Below are 23755 nucleotides of genomic sequence, written 5' to 3' on the forward strand. Positions count from 1 at the left end.
TGACCCATGTTCAACATTTAACATCTTCTGACCCATGTTGTTTTTTTTTTTAAGAGAGAGAATTTTTGATATTTATTTCTTTTTTTTTTTTTTAAAGAGAGAGTGAGAGAGGGGGGAGAGAGAGAGAGAGAGAGAGAGAGAGAGTTTTTAATATTTATTTTTTAGTTCTCGGCGGACACAACATCTTTGTTGGTATGTGGTGCTGAGGATCGAACCCGGGCGGCACGCATGCCAGGCGAGCGCGCTACCGCTTGAGCCACATCCCCAGCCCCTTCTGACCCATGTTAACTCCCACGATTCCACACACACAGACTCCTGACCCCCATTCCAACAGAGTGTAATACCCATGCACCACAGCAGGCACAAGAGCACCCAGGCACCAGTAGGGCACCCATGAGGACGAGTTGGCATAGAGACCTTAGTGATCAGCTGCACAGGATCTCCTGACACACTCAGACCTACCTGTGCAGAACTGCCACAACACCCACATCACCTGCTCAGACATGGCCACACACACGACTTTGCTATAGCACAGGGCTGCCATTACCTGCAGTCTGAGCCCTGAAAGAGCAAATTCCCACACAAACACACAGACACGTGCGCGCACACACCATACTTTTTTTTTTTTTTTTTTAACTCTCGAGCGTGCCCGAGAGGTCCAAGCCCCTCTCCTGACTAATCTTCCCAGCCCTGGCCCACCCTGCCTCACTCACCCCCCACCAAACCCGGCCCCTGGCAGACCCTGGGGGGGCTGTGAGTGCTAGGAAGACCCCAGTGAGGGGCGTGGCAACTCCACTGGCCAAGCAGGAGGCAGAAGCCGGCTTCGCTGGGTGGGGAGGCCTGAGCTCATCAGATTCCAGCCGGCCTGATTCACAGGAAGAGCCCGGGAGGGTCTGGGAGGGGACAGAGCCCAGGGACTGGGGTTCTGGGGGCCTGGGTGGGCTTTAGGGGGAGTCCGGGATCTAGAGCAAGCCTTTCAGTTGGGGTTGGGGTTTCCTGAGGGGGTGCCTGAAGGAGAGCCTGCGAGGCGGGGCTGCTGGGAGGGGCTTAGGACCCTGAACTGAGCTGCAGGATGAGACAATGGGCCCTGCCCGCCCCACCCAGCCACCAGGCCCCATGCCTTTTCAGCAGCTGGGTGACTTTAACCGGGGTTAGGCCAAGGGCGGATGGGGGAGCAAGGATAGGGTGACCTTCCCGGCCCATCTGGCCCCTCAGGCTCTCGGGCAGGCAACCCATGAATGAACTTCAGAGGTCCCAAGGGGCTGGGCCTGCTTAACTTAGTCTGTTGGGGCCGACAGGGTTACAGACCCACGGGCCCTGCCAGGCATGGATTCTTCCAGAGAGACAGAATGCTTGGGCTGTACCAGCGCCAGGGATGTTGCTGAGATGGAGCCCTCTGCGCCTGCTACCCCTAGAACTCTGTCTCCCCAGCCAGGCTGATGCTCGGAAGAGGTGGGGCCCACAGTGCCTAGACCCGGTTGCAGGGTGACAGGAAGAAAGGATGGGGCTGGGGGCAGGACAAAGGCACAGGAAGTGCCTTTCTTGGAACTCTGCACCAAAATAGCCCATTCTGTTCCTACACTTGGTCTCCAAGTCCCAAGGGGAGGTGTGTGTCACCAAGGAGACCCTCACCAGGGAGGGGCCTGAGTTGACCTCAGTCTGGCTTTTGCCTGTCAGCCATTCAACCCCCACCACGGGCTGCGCTCCACTTTGAAGTCCCAACATAAATATCATGTCTGCTTGGTTCTCCTTCCGGGCCTGGTCAGGCCCCCAGACCTGGCTCCCACCCCAGCCAGCCCTGGGGCTGCAGTGCTGGGAGAGAAGAGAGGCTGGACCACCCAGGGTTGGGGGCAAGCTAGAGACTCTGTGACAGAGACAGAAGGACCCTGGAGACAGAAAACACAGAAAGAGGCAGAGCACCAGGGGACAGTAGACAGGGAGACCTCCAAGACCCACAGGAGAGCTGCAGACCCAGACACGGGGGAGAGAAGAAAGGGAGAGACACCGAGATGCAGAGATCCTTGGGGACCCTGAGGGGGCAGGAGGAGGAGGCGTTGACAGGAAGAGAAGGGAAAGTAAGAGCCTTCAGAGAAAGTTCCAGAAGTGAGGGGTTGTGGGAGGCTGGGACTGGGGTAGCTGGGGAAGAATGTCGGGGGACCAACTGTCTCATTTGCTCAGGCCTGAGGGGCTTCCTAGGACATGGGGTCTGTAGTGCTGAAATCAGAACGTCCTCAGAAAGCTGGGACACATTGGTCACCCTAGGTGGCAGGCTTAGGAGGGAGGTTCCACTCCCACAGGTAGCCTTGGATCACTAAAGAAGCTTCATCCTTGAGAAGGGCTGTGGACATGCGCAGGGGCAAGTCTAGTTCCTTTTAGCTCTGACTTGGGCTCAGGATTCCCTTTCTTTTCTTTTTCCTTTCCTTTTCTTTTTTTTTTTTTAAAGAGAGAGAGAGAGAATTTTAATATTTATTTTTTAGTTTTCGGCGGACACAACATCTTTGTCTGTATGTGGTGCTGAGGATCGAACCCAGGCCGCACGCATGCCAGGCGAGCGCGCTGCCGCTTGAGCCACATCCCCAGCCCTCTTTTTTCTCTTTTTAATATTTTTAGTTGTAGTTGGTACAGTATCTTTATGTGGTGCTGAGGATCGAACCCAGTACCTCACACGTGCAAGGCAAGTGCTCTAGCACTGAGCTACAGCCCCAGCCTCAGGATTCTGTTTCTTGAGGGCAGATGTGGCCAGATGTTCATGTCAGGCATCTTCCAGGAGAGCGAATGGGGCTTCCAGCTGGGTCCAGGTTGGGCAATCCAGGGGCAGCCATATGCTTCATTCACACAGCTGTGGGCACAGGTGTGGACTAGCTGAACACACACATCACCCAGCTGTGTGTGTCCATGGCAATGCCAGGCCTGTGCAAACAAACACTTGTGTGCACACAGGCAAGCACACGGCCATGCACAAACATGGGCTCTCTCCAGGGCAAAGGCACCCACAGCCGCCTCCACCTTTGGGGATGCTGAGGAGGGACTGCACCCCTTCTACCCTAGCACTCCCACCCCATCCACAGGGAGGGGGGCTCCCTGCAGGGCTGTCCTACCCAGAAGCACACCGGGTGTGGTGCAGCAGGGAGGAGGCTGCCAGGTCTCCCTTCCCTCCTCCACCTCCCCTCGGGCTCCCACCCAAGACCAGGCGCCTCCCACCCACCCTTCAGCCTTTCCTCTTGACAGCCTCATGGCTGGATTGGTTTGGGAAGAATTTAGACATGGAGGGAGATGGGGGATGGGACAGAAGGAGGCAAGGAGGTGACTTGTACACAGAACAATGTGCTGGCTCAGCAGCCTGGGTGCCAAGGCTCTCCAGGATGCCTGCTGGCTCAGGGGGCGCCCCCCAACCACACCCGACCCCTGGCCCTGGCTGTTCTGGAGCCTTCTCCAGGCCAGCCCCTCTGCAGGCTGCCTACCTCTCCCCATGGCCCACACATTGTATCCAAAACCACCATCTGCCTCTTGCTTGTCCCAGTCGCTGCCAGCCAGGGCTCCTTCTGGTGGCTTGGGCTTGTGTTTTCGTGTCCCGTTGAGGTGTGTGAGCACTCCCTATGTGGGCCATGATCAGAGCAGGGAACCCCAGCCACCTGACCCTCAATGTGAGCTGAGCCTGGTGTCCTGAGCTTGGAAGATACATTGTCCCCTCCCCCAGTGGGAGTTTCATTGGCCTCAGGCCCCAGCAGAGAGAATGACTGTGTAGTATCAGGGAAGAGTCCCACTTGATCCCTGCAGTGGTAGCCCAAGCTGTTCCATGTTCCTGGGATGTCCTCCTGCAGAGATGGAGAGTTCCGTTGTGAGCATACCACACACCATGGCGGCTACTAGCTCTGAAACGGGGCCTATGACTTTAACCTATGTCCCTGTACCCAACCATGCATCTAAATATCATCTTATCCACATACTCCTCCGCTTAATAATTCCTACATCTATCCATCTGTCCATCATCCACCAACCATCCATTCATCCATACTTCCTCCTGACCATTTTTCCACATTGGCATCCATACAACCATCTGCCCATGCATGCATCCATGCATCCATTCACACACCCACCCATCCATGCACCCACCCATGCATCCAAACGACCATCCATATACCCACCACATATGCTCCAAGCATTCATTTCTTCAATTAACATCTTCTCTGTGCTGGGATAAACCAAGACCCATCAGGCTCAGCAGGAAGAGTAAGCCCCGACCAGCCCTGTCTCCAGCTCCTCATCCCAGACCTTTGATGTGGTCCTCACTGTGCCCCCCATTCCAACTAGAGCAGAAAGTTCTTAGGGAATTGCTACTCTACCTCTCCCAACTTGGAGGAGACAAGTGAGTACTAGGAACCTTCCTAAACTAGGCATCCAGAGTGTCTTCAAGTCCCTTTAACTTTGTTGGGTCCAGAGATGCCCCTCCTCTGCTCCCCAGCCCCCATCCTTCTCAGGCTTCCCTCCACCAGTAAGTTATAGTACCTCTGGAATGTGACCTTTGACCCTCCTCCCCCTATTTCCTATTTCCCTTGCCTGTCCCCAACCCCTTGACCCCACTGAAGCTGGGGTCCTGACCTCTGATCTGACCCACCCACTTGCCAGATGGCCTGCAGCCTTCTCTTAGCCGCCCCAGCACTGGCCATTGCCCGAATCATGACTGGGCTCACCACACCCTTGGACCAGGCTCAGGACCGTCCCTAAGAGCCTCCAGAGGCTGCCTCCCCCAGCCCGGCCCGCCCTGCTGCCCTGCTCTCCAGCCAGCTCCTTCTCCTTTCCCAGACGATTGCAACAGCCTCCTCACTGGTCCCTGGCCTCCAGCCCCCCTCCACCCACCGCACACCATCCCTGAAGATGGCTCCTCATGCCTCTGTCCCCATGGCAGCTGCCGAGCCAGGCCTCTACTCCGCTCTGCTCCCTCTCTCCGGGCCTCACCTCCTCCTGAGGCTCTCCCTGGGCCCAGTGCAGTGCTGTGCTCTCCAGGCCCATCTGAGCCCTCTGTGCTTTCATCCAGGCTGTGCCCTCTTCCTGGTCTGCCTTCCTGCCTCCAACTGCATTTCTGCCATCATTCCTGATTCCCAGTCTCTGCTCAAACGGTGCCACAGGGTGCTACAGCAAAAAGAGAACTGGACTAAGAATCAGGAGACATTGGTCCTGGTCTGAGCCCACTCACTAAGTGGTTCTGAGACTCCCTAGGCCTCAGTCCCCCCCCAATGCAAAAAGACTTCCTGTCTGCAGGGTTCTCCCAGTTCTGGGATGGTCAGACTCCTGGGGATGGCCAGCAAGTGTGGGGAGCAAGTGGTCTCTGTCCCAGGTGGGATCCCAGCTCACACAGTTCATCTCCTTGAGCCAGGCTCTTCACACATTGGAGTCTTGTTCATCATTCCACACACCTTAGAGCTCAGCATCTATGGGCCCCGAGTTTTCTTCACTCCGGGCATGGAGTAGGGAAGAGGAGAATGAATGACCCCGCCACCACGAGCTCGCAGTCTCCAAGGGCAGAAGTTCTCTCGGGGGTGATATGAACATTTGCTAATGTCTGGAAACTTTTTTTCTGCTGGTGGGTTTACAGGCAAGGAACCCAGGGGGCACCTAACCACTGAGCCACATACCTAGTTCTTTTAATTTTTTATTTTGAGACAGGATCTTGATAAGTTGCTTAGGGACTCTCCAAGTTGCTCAGGCTGGCCTCAAGCTTTTTTTTTTTTTTTTTTTTTTTAAAGTGAGCAGAGAATTTTTTTTTAATATTTATTTTTTAGTTTTCTTTGTTTTGTATGTGGTGCTGAGGATTGAACCCGGGCAGCATGCATGCCAGGCGAGTGCGCTACCGCTTGAGCCACATCCCCAGCCCTGGCCTCAAGCTTTCGATCCTCCCACCTCAGCCTCCCAAGTTGCTAGGATTGCAGGCATGTGCCACTGCATCCAGTTGGGGACATTTTTGATTGTCCCAACTAGAAGGATGCTACCAACATCAACAAAAACCAAGGACACTGCTAAGCATCTTACAATGCAGAGCTCAGACTCTGTAATAAGTAGTTATTCAGCCCTGAATATCAATAATGCCAAGGCTAGGAGCAATCAGGTCATAAGGAAAGCAACAAATAAATATATACATTGTCAGAGTAATAAGTGCACAGCAGGGAACGCAGCAAGATCCAGGGCCAGGGAGTCCCTGGGATGGTGGAACAGTGCGAGGTGGGGATCAGGAACTGACACTTGAACCAAGACCTGAAGAAAGTGGAGAAGCAGAGCATTTGGACATTGCTGGTACAGTGTTCCCTGCAGGGGACCACAGGGAAAGATCTTGAGGTTGAGTGCCTGGTGCCACAGTAAAAGGGAGCGGAGTAGTTTAGGAACAGATCACATGGCAAGGACTTGGGGTCATTCCTCTGAGTCAGATGGGACCTCAGAGGGTTTTGAGCAGGGGAGGGACCAGATCTGACCTAGGTTCTATTTATTTATTTATTTATTTATTGCGACAGGGTCTTGCCAAGATGCCGAGGCTAGCCTCAAACTTGCAATCCTTCTGCCTCATCTTCCTGAGTTACTGAGCTAAAAACTCTGGGCCCATTATCCCCATATTGTAGATAAGAAAAATGGAGGCCCAGAGAGGGTCAGTGACTTCCCCAAAGTCACACAGCAGATTAGATTATAGGTGGACCATGCCTGCCTGGTCCACTGTGTGTGTGTGTGTGTGAGAGAGAGAGAGAGAGAAAGAGAGAGAGAGAGAGAGAGAGAGAGAGAGAGAGAGAGAGAGAGAGTATGAGAGTGTGTATAGCTGGGGACTGAACACAGTTTCACACATGCTAGGCAAGTATCCTAACACTGAGCTACATATCCAGCCCTGACCTACATTTTCAAAGGATCCCTCTGGCAGGGTGGCGAGGGCAATAGAAAGTTAGGAGGTCTGGGGGTGGGAGGTGGCGTGTAAGGCTCTAGATGGGTGATGCTAGTGGCATGGCCAGGGGTGGGTGGCAAAGATGGTGAGAAGTGCTCAGATTCCGGGTCTATTTTGAAAACAATGCTAGCAGGATTTGCCGAGACTGGATGTGGGGTGTGGGAGAAAGAGACAAGTCAAGGATGAGCTCAAGGTTTTGGGCCTAGGCCAAAGGAAGGGTGAACTGCACCATATTGACTTTTCTTTCCTGAGAAGGGGAGTAGTTCTGTGTGCTTCCCAGGTGTGCACCCTGTAAGAAGGAACTTCCAGGCACATGGCATGCATTTCAAAAGCCCTGGTTCTCAGACACTAGCTAGGACTGAAGGCCTCACCCAGGTTTGTTGGGAAGACTAAGGAACATATGTTTCATGCTCACTGCTGACAGAGCACATTTGCAAATAGTGATGATACAATATCCCAGCTGAGCTAAAAAAAAAAAGCCTGGGCCCATTATCCCCATATTGTAGATAAGAAAAATGGAGGCACAGGGAGGGTCAGTGACTTCCCCAAAGTCACACAGCAGATTAGCAGCACAGCAGGAAGCTAGACCAGGGCAGTGTCCTATGGGGCAGTGTCTTCCACAGCCTCACCTCAGATTCAAACATCTGCTAAGAACATCTGCCAAAGTCATATGCCTGTAGTCCCAGCTACTCAGAAGACTGAGGCAGGAGGATCACTTGAGCCCCGGAGTTTGAGGGAGGATGTTCCTAGGCAACATAGCAAAAACCATCTCTTAAAAAACAATAAATAAAATAAATAATCCTGTAATCCCAGAAGCTCAGGAGACTGAGGCAGGAGGATGGTGGGTTCAAAGCCAGTCTCAGCAAAAGTGAGGCGCTAAGCAACTCAGAGAGACCCTGTCTCTAAATAAAACATAATATACAAAAAGAATACAGCGGATGTGCGTGGGTTAATCTTTCAGCTGGCTCCCCAGGGGCCATCCTGGGTGACCAGCTTGGCTCAAGTTCCTCCAGAGGCCTCCAGGAGAGACAGGAAGAGGACCCCCACCAGGCCTGAGCAGTGGGCCCTGGGGGCAGGAAGGGGGCTCCACGAGGTGATGCCTATGTCATATACATGCAATGTGTCCCTGCCTGCCCTGTGCCCATACATGGCTGTGCACTGGTCCCCTTGCAGCCAGTCCTGCTCACCCAGAGTGTAGCCCAGCCCCCACCCAGCCCCCTAGCCCACTGCACCCTGCAGCAGGAGCCCAGAGAGGCATTTCCTGTTTGGGGGCCTCCTCCTCCCCCTCTCAGCCCAGGTTCCCAGGGCCCCAGGCTGAGCAGGGGTGAAGGGAAGACAGCCCTTGTCCCTCTCCCTCCCCTCCCCCCTAAGCTGGCCTAGCTGGAGCCAGAAAGCTTGAGGGTGGGGTGAGTTGAGGAAGGGGCTGGTGAATCGTGAGCGGTTGAGGATTCCCGCGCCTGGGTCATCGAGGTGGTCGCCGTCAGAGCCTGCACAGGAATTCCAGGGACTTGATGGGTTAGGCCACGTAGGATGCCACACCTAAGGTGCACCTAAGGGATGCAGCACGTCAGGCGGACTCTGCGTGTGGGATGGGGTCCACAGGCCCGCGTGGGCCCGGGCGAGGTGCAGGGCTTGGCTGGGACACACACGCAGGGTGCCCACGCGCCCTTGCTCCCGCGTGGGGAGGGGGAGAGGAGCCTGCGCATGTGCGACGTGAGAGGGGCAGGTGGGGCTGTGAGACCGTTCGGGGCTGTGTGGAGCTTGGTGTGTCCTGATTCGGGTCCCTGCGAGTGTCTGGGACGCGACCTCACCCCGTGGCCTGAGCCCGGTCTGGGGTTCGCTGGGGACCTCGGAGGGTCGGGCTGCCTCCGGGCAGGCGTTCCCCTCTCCCGGGACTCCCCGCCCTGCGGCCCGGGGCGCCAGCTAACGCGCCTCTCCCCGTCCTCCGCCCCCACCCGGAGCCCCCACCCCACTGCTTCCTGCTCCCCCGGCCCCGAGGGAGCGGGAGCCGGGAGCTGGCGGCCGCCCCAGCCCGCTCCTTACGAGGCCCGCCCCGGCCCGCCCCCGGCCCGCCCGCCGCAGGCCCCGGCCCCTCCCCCTGTCAAGAGCCGCCGCGAGCCCGGGCCGGGCCAGTCGGGGGGCGTCGCGATGCTGCTGCGCCTGCTGCTGGCCTGGGCGGCCGCGGTGCCCGCGCTGGGCCAGGACTCCTGGGACGCCGAGCCCCGCGCCGCCTGCGGTCCCGGCAGCTGCTACGCGCTCTTCCCGAAACGCCGCACCTTCCTGGAGGCCTGGCGCGCCTGCCGGGAGCTGGGGGGCGACCTGGCCACGCCACGGACCCCCGAGGAGGCCCGGCGCGTGGACAGCCTCGTGGGCGCTGGCCCCACCAACAAGCTGCTGTGGATCGGGCTGCAGCGGCAGGCCCGGCAATGCCAGCAGCAGCGCCCGCTGCGCGGCTTCACGTGGACCACGGGAGACCAGGACACGGCCTTCACCAACTGGGGCCAGGCTGCCCAGTTAGGGCCCTGCCCGGCCCAGCGCTGTGTGGCCCTTGAGGCGAGTGGTGAGCATCGCTGGAAAGAAGGCTCGTGCACGCTGCCCGTGGATGGCTACCTATGCCAGTTTGGCTTCGAGGGGGCCTGCCCGGCGTTGCCAGAAGAAGCTGGCCAGGCCGGCCCAGCTGTCTACACCACCCCCTTTCACCTGGTCTCCACCGAGTTCGAGTGGCTGCCCTTTGGTTCTGTGGCTGCCGTGCAGTGCCAGGCTGGCAGGGGAGCCTCTTTGCTCTGCGTGAATCAGCCTGAGGGTGGTGTGGGCTGGTCCCAGACTGGGCCCCTCTGCCCAGGGACTGGCTGTGGCCCAGACAATGGGGGCTGTGATCACGAGTGTGTGGAGGAGGAGGATGGTCGTGTGTCCTGCCGCTGCTCCGAGGGCTTCCGACTGGCAGCAGATGGGCACAGTTGTGAGGACCCTTGCGCTCAAGCCCCTTGTGAGCAACAGTGTGAGCCTGGTGGGCCACAAGGCTACAGCTGCCACTGTCGCCTGGGCTTCCGACCAGCAGAGGATGAGCCCCACCGCTGTGTGGACACGGATGAGTGCCAGATCGCTGGTGTGTGCCAGCAGATGTGTGTCAACTATGTTGGTGGCTTCGAGTGCTATTGCAGTGAGGGTCATGAGCTTGAGGCGGATGGCATCAGCTGCAGTCCCGCAGGGGCCATGGGCGCCAGGGCTTCCCAGGACCTTGGTGATGAACTGCTGGATGATGGGGAGGAAGAGGATGAAGATGAGGCCTGGGAGGTCTTCGATGGTGGCTGGACAGAGATGCCTGGGATCATGTGGATGGAGCCTACACAGCCTCCAGATTTCGGCCTGGCCTATAGACCCAGCTTCCCAGAGAACCGAGAGCCCAGGAGACCCTACCCTGAGCCCACCTGGCCACCCCCACTCAGTGCCCCTAGGGTTCCCTACCAATCCTCCGTGCTCTCTGCCACTGGGCCCATGGTAGTTTCTGCTACACGCCCCACACTGCCTTCTGCCCGCCAGACCCCTATTATCTCTGCCACATACCCACCCCTGAGCCCTGCCCGTCAGCCCCCCTTGGTCCCTGCCACACGCCCTGCTGTGCCCCCTGACCACCAGCTCCCCATGATTGAGACCAACTATCCAGATCTGCCCACTGCCCACCGGCCCCGAATTAACTCTGTCACTTACCCAGCACAGCCCCCTGCCCATCAGCCTCCCATGTTCTCAGCCAAATATCCCAAACTGTTCCCTGGCCACCACTCCCCCATGTTTCCAAATACCCAGGTATCAGATACCCAGACCACCACTCATTTTCCTGGAATCCCATCTAACCCTGTCCCTCTTGACACCACCCCCAGTGCCCATCAATCCCCTCTGGCCCCAGATGTTCTAGTTCTTAGAACCCAGGCTCCCCAGCTGTCCATCATCCCTACTGTCCAGCCTTCTCTGCTCCCCACCTCCAGGTCCCCTGTGACCCCTGCCTATCAAGTCCCTGTGCCTGCTGTCACCCAATCCCCAGCTCTCTCCACTCCCCTCCCTCCTCAAACCCCTCCTAACCAGACCTCACCTATCATCCCTACACATCCCCATTCCAAAGCCCCCCAAGTCCCAAGGGAAGGGGGCTCCAGTCCCAAGTTGGCCCCATGGCTGCCCTCAGTGGCACCTACAGCAGCCCCAACACCCTTGGCAGAGGCTGGTCTGGCAGGTCGAAGCCAGAGGGATGACCGATGGCTGCTGGTGGCACTCCTTGTGCCCACATGCGTCTTCTTGGTTGTCCTGCTTGCACTGGGCATTGTGTACTGCACCCGCTGTGGCCCCCATGCACCCAACAAGCGTATTACTGACTGCTATCGCTGGGTCACCCATGCCGGGAGCAAAGGCCCAACGGAACCCATGCCCCCCAGAGACAGCCTCACAGGGGTACAGACCTGCAGAACCAGCGTGTGATGGGGCACAGATGTCCCCTGCAGGGTAGGGGGAAGGGACATGCGCTGGACACATGGCTGGGGCTGCACCAGAGACCCATGGGGGGCTATCCGGCTGGACAGAAGGCTTCCTGCTCACTGGGCTCAGCACTCATGGCAGAGGACACACCAAGGCCCTCAGGACCTCAGGGGGTGGGTGCTGGGATCTTCTCCAATAAATGGGGTGCCAACCTCACTCAAAGCTCTTGGCCCCCATTGATGCCTGAGGGGAGGGTCTGGGAGGACTCAGGAAAAAGGGAATGGCTCTTCCTTCGGTTTGTCTAGGTAAGGTAAGACCTCTTAAGGGAGAGTACTTCGGGGAATTCTCAGGAAGGAGGAGTCCAGAGAGGGTAGAGACTTGCCCATAGTCACACAGCAAGCCTGGGAATCTGAGGTTTGGCATGGAGAGAATTCTATATTTGTTCCTCTTTATTTACCAAAACTCCAAGAAAGTGGGACTGAATCTGGGGGAGGGTCCTGAGATTACGGCTTCTGTTGAACTACAGCCAAACTGGGATTTAGGGGAAGACTCTGGGGCTGGTGAATCAGGAAAGTAAGGGGGCATTTAGGGGCTGAGTTTCTCCTAACTTTCTTCTGAACATTCCTTCCCTCTTCCCAGGCTGCCCAGAAACTGGGGCCTGGTACTTAGGGACACCCAAGGCTGCTGAGGCCCTTGGGTTGTGGGTGCTCTTGGAGGCTCTTCCCTCCTGCTCTGGGGAAGCTGAGATGATGGAAAGAGAGCCCAACTCAAGAGAGAGGTCCCAGATCAGCTCCCCAGCAGCCTCAGGAGTAAGAGGGACCCCTGGGGATCCCACTTTGCTCTTCTCGCTTGTGGAATGGGGGTGGTGCCGGGTCTGAAAAACTCAGCAGGGCCCAGCTTGAGCGAGGGTGCAGGCTCATCAGGACTGCGGTGTCCCAGGAACTGGAGTATAGGCAGGTCAAAGATCACAGCGTGTGGGGTAACCTCCCTCCTGCTGGGCTCACAGCCTTGGGGGGAGGGGGCGGGACCTGGGCCAGGGTGGCGCCGGTTCCCACTGCCTCTGTAATTTTTCAGTTTCAGTCTCTGGGGCCTCTAATTAAGAAGGGGCAAAGCCGCCACCACCACCCGGGCAGGCGAAGAGGGGTGGCCCAATGCCCCTTTTCTACCTGGAGCACTGTGACACCCTCTGGCTCAGGGACAGGGCCCCAGGCGACCAGGAGAGGAGGGCCCGGAGCTGTGGACTAACGGGGGAGGGGGGGTGTAGAGGGGGCGGAGGGAAGGCTACGCACCGCCCCTGGTCGCCGGCTCTCACGTTCCCCTAACTCAAACCAGACGCCCCCGCCAGATACTGCCCAGCTTTTAACCTCCCAGATGCCGCCAGGGAGGTCTGCTGTATGGGGCCGGGAGTCGCAGGGCTGCTCAGACGCCTGGGTCTGGGAAGGAGGTGTGGGCGAAGACTGGGGAACGGCAAGATCTCCCGGGACGCAGACGGTAGCTCACTGTAGTTCCCTCAGCTGACCCGGGGCAGGGGTTCTAGAATGCCCCGAGGGCAAGAAGGAGTTAAATGTACTGCAGTTGGAGGGGGGGATGGGAATAGGGAAGGGGGCCCAGAGCCGGCTCTTTGTCATCCGGTAATGAGCACCAGATGCGGAGCTGCGTGCGGGCCTAAACAGACGGCCTCCCAGGGCAGAGCCCCCGCTAGCGCCGAGCCCTGGCTCCTCCCAGACCCAGAGCTGGCTCTCAGGCCCCGCCCAACCCAGGAGCCGCCCAGGAGCCCGGCGCTATCAGCCCCGCCCCTTGAAGCCACGGGCCACGCCCACCCCTGCTGTCTGGAGACCCCCTAGGGAGCGGGCCAGAGCCCCGCCCCCAAGGCCTCAAGACGTGTCCACCTACCAGCTCAGAGATTCCTACAGAATTATTGCCCCGCCCCTCCGACCTATCAGTCCCGCCTACCAACACCATGGGCCCCGCCTCCTCGGGTTGGTCGGCAGACTGGCAGAGCTACCAGTCCTGGATTCCTGGAGGTGCGACTCTATCCAGACTTTACATACTCTCTCGCAACTATTTGCCCTAACACGACTGCAAGCTCCGCCCTTCACAGAACCTGAGGCTCCGCAGCGGAGGCATTAACTCTGTCCAGGAGGGACGACGCAAACCCCGCCCTCCAGGGAAACGTGCGAAGTTCCCCTTCAACTCTTCCGCAGGGTCCGCCCCCGGCTACAGGCCCCGCCCCTCACCCCGTGGATCCCGCGGAGGAACTCGGGCCACGCACAGCTCCCACACTTCACACAGGTGAGGGCTCACCCACACAGAGCCCCTCCTCTTGGGCCCGCCCACTGAAGATGCCCACAAGTCCCGCCTTCGACAGTCCCTTGAAATCCGTGCACTCCCGGGCTGGAGTGGCGTCTCGGTGGTAGAGCACTTGCTTAGCCTGTGTGAGGCCCTGGGTTCGATTCTCAGCACCGAATATAAACAAAAGAATAAAAATAAAGGTCCATCAACATCTAAAAAGACATTTAAAAAATATCCGCCCACTCTCCACAAACTGCGCACAAATGCGGTCCAGGTAGAGAACGAAGCCCAACCACTCTCCCAGCCACGCTTCCAGCGAAGGCACAACTCCTCCCACACTTCTGGGGAGGCGAGCCCCGCCCACTCGGGCGGCTGGCTTCCCCACCTCCAGGGTATGCCCAGACCCGCTAGTCGTCCCAGCTCCTCACATTTGACCCGGATGCTCCAAACTCGGTCCTGGCGCCCTCTCCTTCCTACGCTCATCGGATCCGTCAGATTCCCATTCTCTGGATGTCTGTGAATGAGTCTTTAGCGCCACCTGTCTTTGGCACCGCGGACTTACAGCCACTGGGAAAGGCCTTACTCAGGCCTTTTTCCCAGAGTATACCAATTGCTCAGTAATTAGCTGCTTGATTTGTTAAACGTTAGTGTTACTTAAAAATCTGCTGACTCCCTCGCCTCCCCTGGCAGGATAGGCACCTTTCGTGCTTTTTAGAAGTCCGTCCCAAGGGGTCTTCACATGGGCTGACATGGCACTGAGAGTCTTTAAAGTGGCTGGTGGGACTCTGGGTGACCCTCTCCCAGGAATCCTGTTCTTAGGAATGAAAGCACCGCTTCTCACCTGGGAACCCAGCATTCCTAGAGCTGGGTTTCCCTTCTCCCCAGCCACCGCTCCACAGAGTGGGGACTTTCCCTAGGGGGCTGGTTTGGCTATGTGGGTTTGGGCCAGAAGCCTTGCTTGAAAGTTGAAGGTCGTGGTTTTTAGGGACGTTGATGTCAAACAGTGCTTCAGACCTTTCTTTCAGTGCTCATCCTTATATCTGAAAATTTTCTCTGGGTCACTCCTTCACTATAGAGGGGACTCTGGAGGGCAGGAGAAAGGTTCAGTCCTAGGAGCATTACAGGGACAGAATGGGTACTACAGGGGTGGAATGGGGACTGTCATCTGCTAAGCTCCTGATGGGCACCACCTTTCCTCCCTGCTGTAGGCACTAGGTGGCCCATGCATGCCAACCTTGCCCACAGCCATCTGTGGACAACCTCAGGCTTGAGGAGTGGAGTTCTTCCCACTACAAATGGCAGTAGGGTTTGGTGCCAAAGAACAGTGAAAATAACCGTATATACTTGAAGTACTTAGTATGCCCAGTCCTATTCTAAGGGTTTAACGTGTCTTAATCCACCTAAAATCCATAATGATCTCCATGCTTAGTAAGTGTCATTCTTTTCACAATTTACAGAGGTGGAAGCTGAAGGTACTAAGCCATCTGCCCTGGTTGACCGATTAGGAAGCAGAGGTTTGAACTCAGGCACATCCTGAAATCGTCACTCCTATGACAGAGCCAGGCCAGACCCGACAGCCAAGTCCCTAAAAAAAAAAATGCCCACCTCTTGGAAACTAGCTCTTACAGGTGAGACTCTCGGGCAGGCTGATGATACTGGACTTGGGCAGGAGAGGAAGATTTCCCCCTCAGGAGGAATTGGTCATCTGTGGTTTGGGTGGGTGATGCTATTAAATAAGATGATGAGCTGTAGTTTCAGAGCACCTGGCAGCCCATAGCTTGGTGTGGTTTCAGTGAGTTCAGGGAGGTTTCACCAGGAGGTCTACCAGCACAGTGGCAGGAGCCAGCACTCTGCATTTTGTGGCCTCCGATGGCTTCCAGCACCACTACTTGATGACTGACGAAACTTCATCAAATTCCCTAATGGTTCTGTGGTTGCCTTCTGATCTGAAAAATGGGGATGCTCTAGAAACTATCATAACCACAATAATCTGTCACTCATCCATCTGTTCACTCATCTATCCAGTATTTAATGAGACTCTATTATTCTTCACAGACTCCACTAGGGATCAGGATACAAAAGTGACCAAGAGGAGAGCAGTGCTCATGCACAGTGAGACCACTTAGGGTACTGCCCAGGCAAGAGAGGATGGTGACGTGAACTTTGGCAGCTGAGGTGTTGGAGTGGGAGGAGACACCAAAACCAAGAGGAGACACGAACAGGACCCAGCGGCTTACTGAATGTGGACAAGAGGCCAACAATGGCTGTGGGGCTAGACTCATCCCCTGGGTGGCTCCATTCACAGAGGAGACATAGGAGAGGCCACTTTGAGGAGACAGCATGATACGGTCAGTACTGTGGTTTTGATGTGCTTTGTCCCCGTTAAATCTCACATTGAAATTTTATTCCTAATGTAACAGTTTTGAGAGGTGGTGAGGCCCACTGAGAAGTACTGGGATCATGGGGGTGGACTAAGGTAGTTGCTTTGGGATATATAGAGTCTCATCCAGGTGGACTCTCCCCCAAACTCCCATCCATACATACCTGAATTGGGAGCTCAAAACAGAGTCAAGGTTGAAAATACAGATGTGAGTTTCCATCATGCCTGCCAGGAGGGTCCCAGAAACTGCCAGTGCTGCCACCTCAGATAGTGAGTCCTAACACTCCCACCCTTGGCTTTCCAGTTTGGCTGGGGAAACAGATGTTCTTAGTCTGCTTTCTGTTGGTATCACAGAATACCACAGCTCAAGTATTTATAAACACCAGAGGCCAGGAAGTCCAAAATCAAGGTGCCAGCATCAGGTCAGGGCCTTCTTGCTGCACCCTAACATGATGGAGGGTGTAGCATGGGGACACAGCTAGCTGCTCGCTGAGTCTCTCTTCCTCTTCCTATAAAGCCACAAGGGGATCCCAAACTCATAACTTCACCTAACCCTAATTACTTCCCCAAGGCCCTACCTCCAAATTCATATATCATCAGCATATGAATTTGGAGAAGTAGAGGGAGATATGAAAAGCCTGTTTGGAATTACAAGTTGAGCATTCCTCATCCAAAAATCCTCCATCCAGGATGCTGCAAAATCTGAAAGTTTCTGTGTGCCCACCTGATGCACAAGTGGACAATCCCGGGCTTGTCTATAAAATTACCAGCTGGCTATGTGTAAAAAGCATATATGAAACATAAATGAATTTCCTGTTCAGACCCTGATTTAAGCCTGATAGCATAGTTTCTTATTTAATCCTCTGACAGCCCTCTGAAGCAAGTAGAGTCTATTGTTATCTCCCATTTTACAGATGAGAAGTCTGAGGCAGGAAGAGGATAAGTGTCTTGCCTTGGTCACTGAGGAGTTGTAGAGGCAGAGTCAGGATTCCCTCTAACTCAAGGGTCTGCACCTATAGCCTTTTGCCTCCCATGACTTTAATTCTGGTAGAAGAAACATTTAAAAAAAAAAACCTCATGGATTTGTAATCTGGGCTAAGTGGTGCATGCCTGTAATCCCAGCAATTTGGGAGACTGAGGCAGTTGGATCGCAGGTTCAAGACCAGCCTTGGCAAACTTTTTATTTAAAAATAAAAAAGACTGGGTATGTAGCTCAGTGATTAGGCATCCGAGTTCAATCCCCAGTTCCAAACAGAAAAGCAAATCCCCATGCATTTGGAATCACAAATAATCATAACTTATGGTGAGCAGCAGAAAGAACAGGGAAGGGAGCTGAGTAAAGACACCATGGAGGGCTGGGGATGTGGCTCAAGTGGTAGCACGCTTGCCTTGCATGCGTGAGGCACTAGGTTCGATTCTCAGCAGCACATAAAAATGAAATAAAGAGGGGCTGGGGATGTGGCTCAAGCGGTAGTGTGCTCACCTGGCATGCATGGGGTGCTGGGTTCGATCCTCAGCACAACATAAAGATGTTGCGTCCACCAAAAACAAAAAATTTTAAAAAAGAAAGAAAGATATTGTGTCCACCTAAAAAACCAAAAAATAAATATTAAAAAAAAAAAAGACACCATGGAGTTGACCAACCAGGGGTCACTTGAGACTGTCTGTTGGAGTCCTGGAGATGGAATTTCATTTATCTCTTTTTTTGTGTGTGTCGGGGGGAGTACCGGGGATTGAACTCAGGGGCACTCAACCACTGAGCCACATCCCCAGCCTATTGTGTATTTTATTTAGAGACAGGGCCTCACTGAGTTGCTTAGTGCCTCACCATTGCTGAGGCTGGCTTTGAACTCACGATCCTCCTGTCTTTGCCTCCCTAGCTGCTGGGATTATAGGCATGTGCCACCGTGCCTAGATGGAATTTCATTTCTAAGTCACTACCATTCTGATTAATAGGGGTGGGAACCTTGGAGTCTGAAGCAAGCTGGGGCCTTGGGGTGGCTAGGAGATGGGAGCAGGGTAGGGCAGTGTTTTGTGGGTAGAATCCTGGGTGACTGATTTCTTTAGGGGTGGAGAGGGAGATGGTCAGGGCTGAAATGTGACAACTTCTAGATCTTCAAAATAATCTATTTGGGGCAAGTGTAGTGGTACACACCTGTAATCCCAGTGCCTTAGGAGGCTGAGGCAGGAGGATCACAAGTTCAAGGCCAGCCTCAGCAATTTAGCAAGCAACCTAGTGAGACCCTGTCTCAACATTTAAAAATATAAATAAAATTAAAATTTAAAAAGAAATCTAGCTGGAGTTGGGGGAGTGGGCTGTGAAGGGAGTGAGCTGTGAGAAGGGGAAGTTGGAGGGGTTGCAGGTGGGTGTTGGCCTTAGCATTGGATGTGCGCAAATAACCCTTAGCACTGGATGCACGCTACTCAGGAGGCTGAGGCAGGAGAAGTGCAATTTTGAGGCCAGTCTTAGACCCATCTCAAAAAAAAAAAAAAAAAATTGAAAAAGGGCTGGAGTTGTAGCTCAGTGGAAGAGTGTCCCTGGATTGGACACTATTAAAACCAAACCAAAGGAAGCTAAAAAAGGAGGGGGAGGAAGAGGGAGGAATGATTGTTACACAGATGTCCTGCTGAAGCAGCTGGCGGGCTGGTGGTGCCATTTACTGAGACAGAAGACAGATAGGAGTGGCATGGGCACAGATGGGGTTGGGATCCAGGGCTCTGTTTGGAGCAGGCTGCATGTAGCCCCTTTAAGCTTCAGTCAGGGGAGGCAGAGGCCTCTGGGATTTGACAGCAAGGCCCTGCACCCTCCCTAAGGACTAAATTCTCTTCTTGAGGATGGTTTATTTTTATTTTTATGTTTGTGGTACTGGACATTGAGCCCAGTGGTGCTCTACCACTGAGCTATACTCCCCAGTCCTTTTTATTTTTAATTTTGAGGCAGGATCTTGCTAAGATGCCCAGACTGGCCTCAAACTTGTGATCTTCCTGCCTCAGTATCCTGGGTTACTGGGAGTACAGGCGTGTCCACCGCCCCCTGCTCTTGAGAATGGTTTTAAATGGAATATCTTGGCTTGAGGTAGGTTCCAAGAGAGGTCCAACATGGGGACAGGAAACATCAGGAGACTTGAGGTGGCAGCTGACCTTCAAACAAGGGGGGTTCTGGATCCCTTCTCCCCTACATGTGCAGACCCAGTGCCCTCCCTCATGACGCTCCAGAGCCTTCTATCAGTGACTATAGCAAGTAACAAATCATCCCAAAATGCAGTGGTTTAAAACAATAAGGATGTCTTATTTCTCACCATTCTGGAGGCCAGCGATTTGGACTGGGATCCGCTATTCTCACTTGGGGCTGCTCCTGAGGCTGTGTCATCTGTGGCTCTGCTGCAGCTGGAGGCTCTGAGACAGCCTCAGTCCCTGCTCTGGGGGCTGAGCTGGCTCGTGGCTGGGACCTCAGTTCTCCACCTGGCTTCGAATCTCCCAGGAGGCTAGGCTGGGTGTCTTCCCAGCTTGGTGGTTTCAGGCTTCCAAGATGGTGAAGGGGGAAGCCTTGCAGTCTCTAAAGAGCCAGCCTTAAATGCCCAGTGTCGCTCCTCTCCACCACACTCTGAGGGTCAGAGTAAGTGAAGAAGCCCAGCCCAGACTTAAAGAGCAGGAAGATCGATTCTGCCTCTTGAGAAGAAGAGTGCCAAAGAATCTGTGGCCACATTTAACTTACTACAGGTCACTCGGCCCCCAGTTGGCTCATATCTAACATGCCACTGCCCTCCTCCCTCAAACCAGCATCATGATTTGCCAGGTGTGGTAGCACACACCTGTAATCCCAGCTACTAAGAAAGGAGGATAACAAGTTCAAGGTCAGCCTGGGGCACTTGGAAAGACCCTGTCTCAAAATAGAAAACAAAAATTGCTGAGAATTTACCTCAGTGGTACAGAATCCCTGGGTTCAATGCCCAGTACCACAAAGTTTTTAAAAAAATGCAGACCACTCTATAGATGTCACTCAGTTAAGAATGACATTTGGCTTGGCAATTGACTGCATTTTAAAGATGGCACTAACAGTTAGGCACAGTGGCGCACACCTGTAATCCCAGCTGCTGGGAAGGCTGAGGCAGGAGGATTGTAAATTCAAAGCCAGCCTCAGCAAAAGCAAGGTGCTAAGCAACTCAGTGAGACCCTGTCTCTAAATAAAATACAAAATAGGGCTGGGGATGTGGCTTGGTGGTTGCATGCCCCTGGGTTCAATCCCCAGTACAAAAAAAAAAAAAAAAAAAAAAAAAAGATGGCACTAACATATCTCCCATCCACATGCTATTCTTACAATGTGATGATGACAAATCTCCATTAAGAGGTGGGATCATGTGTTCCCACCTCTTGAAACTGAATAGATCTTTTTTGGGGGGTACCAGGGATATAACTCAGGGGCAGTTGGCCACTGAGCCACATCCCCAACTCTATTTTGATTTTATTTAGAGACAGGGTCTCACTGAGTTGCTTAGAAGCTTCGAAGTTGCTGAGGCTGGTTTGAAGTCGTGATCCTTCTGTCTCAGCCTCTGGAGCTGCTGGGATTACAGCGTGCACCACTGTGCCCAGTTTGAAACTGGGTAGACCTTTGTAACAACTTTGACCAATGGAAAGAGGCAGAAGCTGTGCTGTGTGGCTTCTGATTAGAAGGAACAATAGTTTCATCCTTCCAGTATGCTTTTCCTGAGAACCTTGTCACCTGGTGTGAGGAAGCCCATGCCACACAGGGAGGCCCGGTGTGTCTGTCCAGCTTCTAGCCCTAGTTAGCCCTCAGCCATCATGGAGTATCAGCTGCCAAACGTGTGAGTGGATGCCTTCAGATGATCCCAGCCCCAGCTTTCCAGTCTCCCAGCAGAGGCCCTGGACATTGTGGAGCGGAGATAAGCAATCCTTGTTGTGCCTTGACTAAATTCTTGACCCACAGAAGCCAGGGGAGAGCATGGTGATTATTGCTGTTTTAAGCCACTATATTTAGGATAATTTGTTATGCAGCAGCTGATAATTAATAAAATCTGCTGGTAATTACAGACAAGAAACAACTGTGACTTAAGCAAACAAAAATTTGACTTCTCTTTCTCAATAGCCTCTCAAAATAGGCAACCCAGATCCGATCCGCAAGCTCCCCTGGTGTCATCAGAAACCAGGATCTTTTATCTTCTGGTTCTGCTATTCTCAGCACATGGCTACGATTTTCAAGGTGACCTTCTGATCCAAGACAGCTGTTGGAATTCCAGCTACCACATATGCATTCCAGACTTAAGCAAGGAGGGAAGACGAAAGTTGTTTTCACCAATATTGTTTCTAATTCAAGAGCATTGTTGGTAATTCCTTCCGACACCTTCTGTTTTCATCTCATTTCCTAGATTTAAATCACACAGTCACATGTTCTGTTGCTGAGGATGGGAGGAGAATATACAGTGGCCAAGGGGTAGTCAGATCTATGGGGTTGGAGCAAAAGATGGAAGAGGGACACCTTCCTTGTGGGGAGGAGCTGGAACCAGCATGTCTGCTTCCCTGCCCACTGCAGCCTTTAAAAAAATATTTTGATGATTGATTTAGTGCTACTAGGAACTGAACCCAAGGGCACTTGGCCACTGAGCTCCATCCCCAGCCCTTTTTATTTTGAGGCAGGATCTTGCTAAGTTGCTCAGGCTGGCCTCAAACTTTCGATCTCCTTCCTCGACCTTCCCATAATGGCTGGGATTATGGACGCACACCACTGCGCCTAGCTCCCACGTGAGCCTTCTTGAGTGCCTGGGCACCATAGGGTTTTCCACTTCAGTTACTTCTGAACAAAGAGGTGATTTCACTCCCAAAGTGAGGCAGTGGACTGGCACCCAGCAGAGCTCTGATCTCTAACTCCATCCTCTCACGTGGCCAACAGGCAGCTGCATTTTTGCCAAACACCCTAACGTGCAGCCCTGATCTTATCACTTCCCTTCCCCAACTGCCTTCCACTAGTTTGTCCCACTTTAAAGACAAATTCTGGGTTGGGGATGTGGCTCAAGCGGTAGTGCGCTCGCCTGGCATGCGTGCAGCCTGGGTTAGATTCTCAGTACCACATACAAACAAAGATGTTGTGTCCGCCGAAAACTAAAAAATAAATATTAAAAAATTCTCACTCTCTCTTTAAAAAAAAAATAAAATAAATAAAGACAAATTCTGGAGTTTGGAAAGGAAGCCACAGCAGATTCTTTTTTTTTTTTTTAAATAATTTTTAGTAGTTGATGGACCTTTATTTATTTGTATGTGGTGCTGAGAATCGAACCCAGTGCATCACACATCCTAGGCAAGCGCGCTACCACTGAGCCACAACCCTAGCCCCACAGCAGATTCTTCCAGGGCTCTCTCCTACTACTTTCTTAGCACATCCTGCTTTGTGCCTGGGACTTTGCTCAGGCACTGGCCCTGCCCAGAACACCTCTACCCTTGGGGAAATCCCATCCATTCTCAGTGCCCTTCTAGGGCCACCTCCAGCCCTTGTGGCACCTTTGTATAAATTAGAAGAGGGTGCCCTTTCCTCAAGCAGATACAGCTCCATGCTGGGACTTGCCCTTTAGCCCAGTGGCCTTGCACAGGAAACACCTCTAGCAGCCATCCGTATGAGGATGCCATTTCCAGGCAACTTTCTGAGGTTAGTGAGTGAGGCCATTCCCTTGTCCTTTATTCTCTTATTTTTTTTTGGATCCCATGCTGGCCTGCCCCAATTTGGGGCTGACAGTTTCCAGCTTTGTGTCCTCCAAGGTGCTCAGTGTCCATCCCCCAAACTGGTAATAACTTCAATAGCCACAGGGGAACTGAACCAGAGTCACAGGCCACAGCTCTTCCCTTTGTCCTCAGCATGCCCAGCAGCAGAATGGAATCTTCCATTGAGCTGAAGGAGGGGTCAACTTGGACAGTGCCTTAGAAATGACCCAGGTGCTGGGGCAATGGTGAGTTGGGAGGCCGAGATCAAACTTGCCATCTTCTTCCTTGACCTTCCAAATGACTGTGCCCTTCCATTTCATATCTTTATTTAATCTGCACCTTCTCTGCCTCCTCCCTCCACTACCAGCCCCAGAGAAGGGGTGGAAGCCCCAGTTGGAAGGGAAGGGAAGGGACTACTCTCTCCTCCCTGGGGGAGGGACAGTGTCCCCTGGGCCAGGCTCCACTGATGGGAGAAGCAGTAGCACCCAGGGCAAGGCAAGAGCATTGTCTAAGAGGCTGAGACAGAAAGAGGCCAAGTTCAAGGCCAGCCTGGACAATTTAGCAAGACCTTATCTTAAAATTAAAAAATAAGGGCTGGAGATGTAGCTCAGTGGTAATATGCCCCTGGGTTTAATTCCCACTTGCAGGATGGATAGTGGGTGGGGGATCCAGACCATAGGAGTATGGAGTCACCTGCTCAGGGTAACTCAAAGCTGAGACTCAGGGCTGGGGCACAGCTCAGAGGCAGGGCAGGTGCTCAGTAGCAGGGGCCCTAGGGTCCATCCCCAGCACTACAAATAAACACAAACCCCTGAGTCTCAGAGGCCTCAGGCTGTGCCATGAGGGTCCCTTTCATCCTGCTCCTGAGAATGCTGGAGTCAAAATCTTGGTCCCCCACCCAGAATCCAACAGTACACCTTGACCCAGGGTGGATATCCATCTTGTTTGCAGTGGTAACCTTGGACTCACCACTCAGGAATGCACAGAAGCCC

The 23755-nt window shown here is 54.0% G+C and overlaps 1 protein-coding gene and 1 long non-coding RNA gene across 2 annotated transcripts; one reads left to right on the forward strand and one right to left on the reverse strand.

Moving 5' to 3' along the window:
- Positions 1 to 2434: 2434 nt before the first annotated feature.
- On the reverse strand, positions 2435 to 8089 carry LOC120889525 (uncharacterized). The gene is made up of 3 exons (XR_013437411.1): positions 4957 to 8089; positions 3462 to 3815; positions 2435 to 2839 (listed from the first exon to the last, which is right to left on the reverse strand). It is a non-coding gene; the product is annotated as an uncharacterized LOC120889525 (long non-coding RNA).
- Positions 8090 to 9022: 933 nt separating this feature from the next.
- Cd248 (CD248 molecule) lies at positions 9023 to 11605 on the forward strand. Its single transcript, XM_005333556.4, has one exon. It carries the CDS (start codon positions 9068 to 9070, stop codon positions 11384 to 11386), a length of 2319 nt encoding a protein of 772 aa, XP_005333613.2. The 5' UTR covers positions 9023 to 9067; the 3' UTR covers positions 11387 to 11605.
- The last annotated feature ends 12150 nt before the right edge of the window (positions 11606 to 23755 follow it).

Source organism: Ictidomys tridecemlineatus, chromosome 4 (assembly GCF_052094955.1).
Source record: "Ictidomys tridecemlineatus isolate mIctTri1 chromosome 4, mIctTri1.hap1, whole genome shotgun sequence".
NCBI classification, from domain to species: domain Eukaryota; kingdom Metazoa; phylum Chordata; class Mammalia; order Rodentia; family Sciuridae; genus Ictidomys; species Ictidomys tridecemlineatus.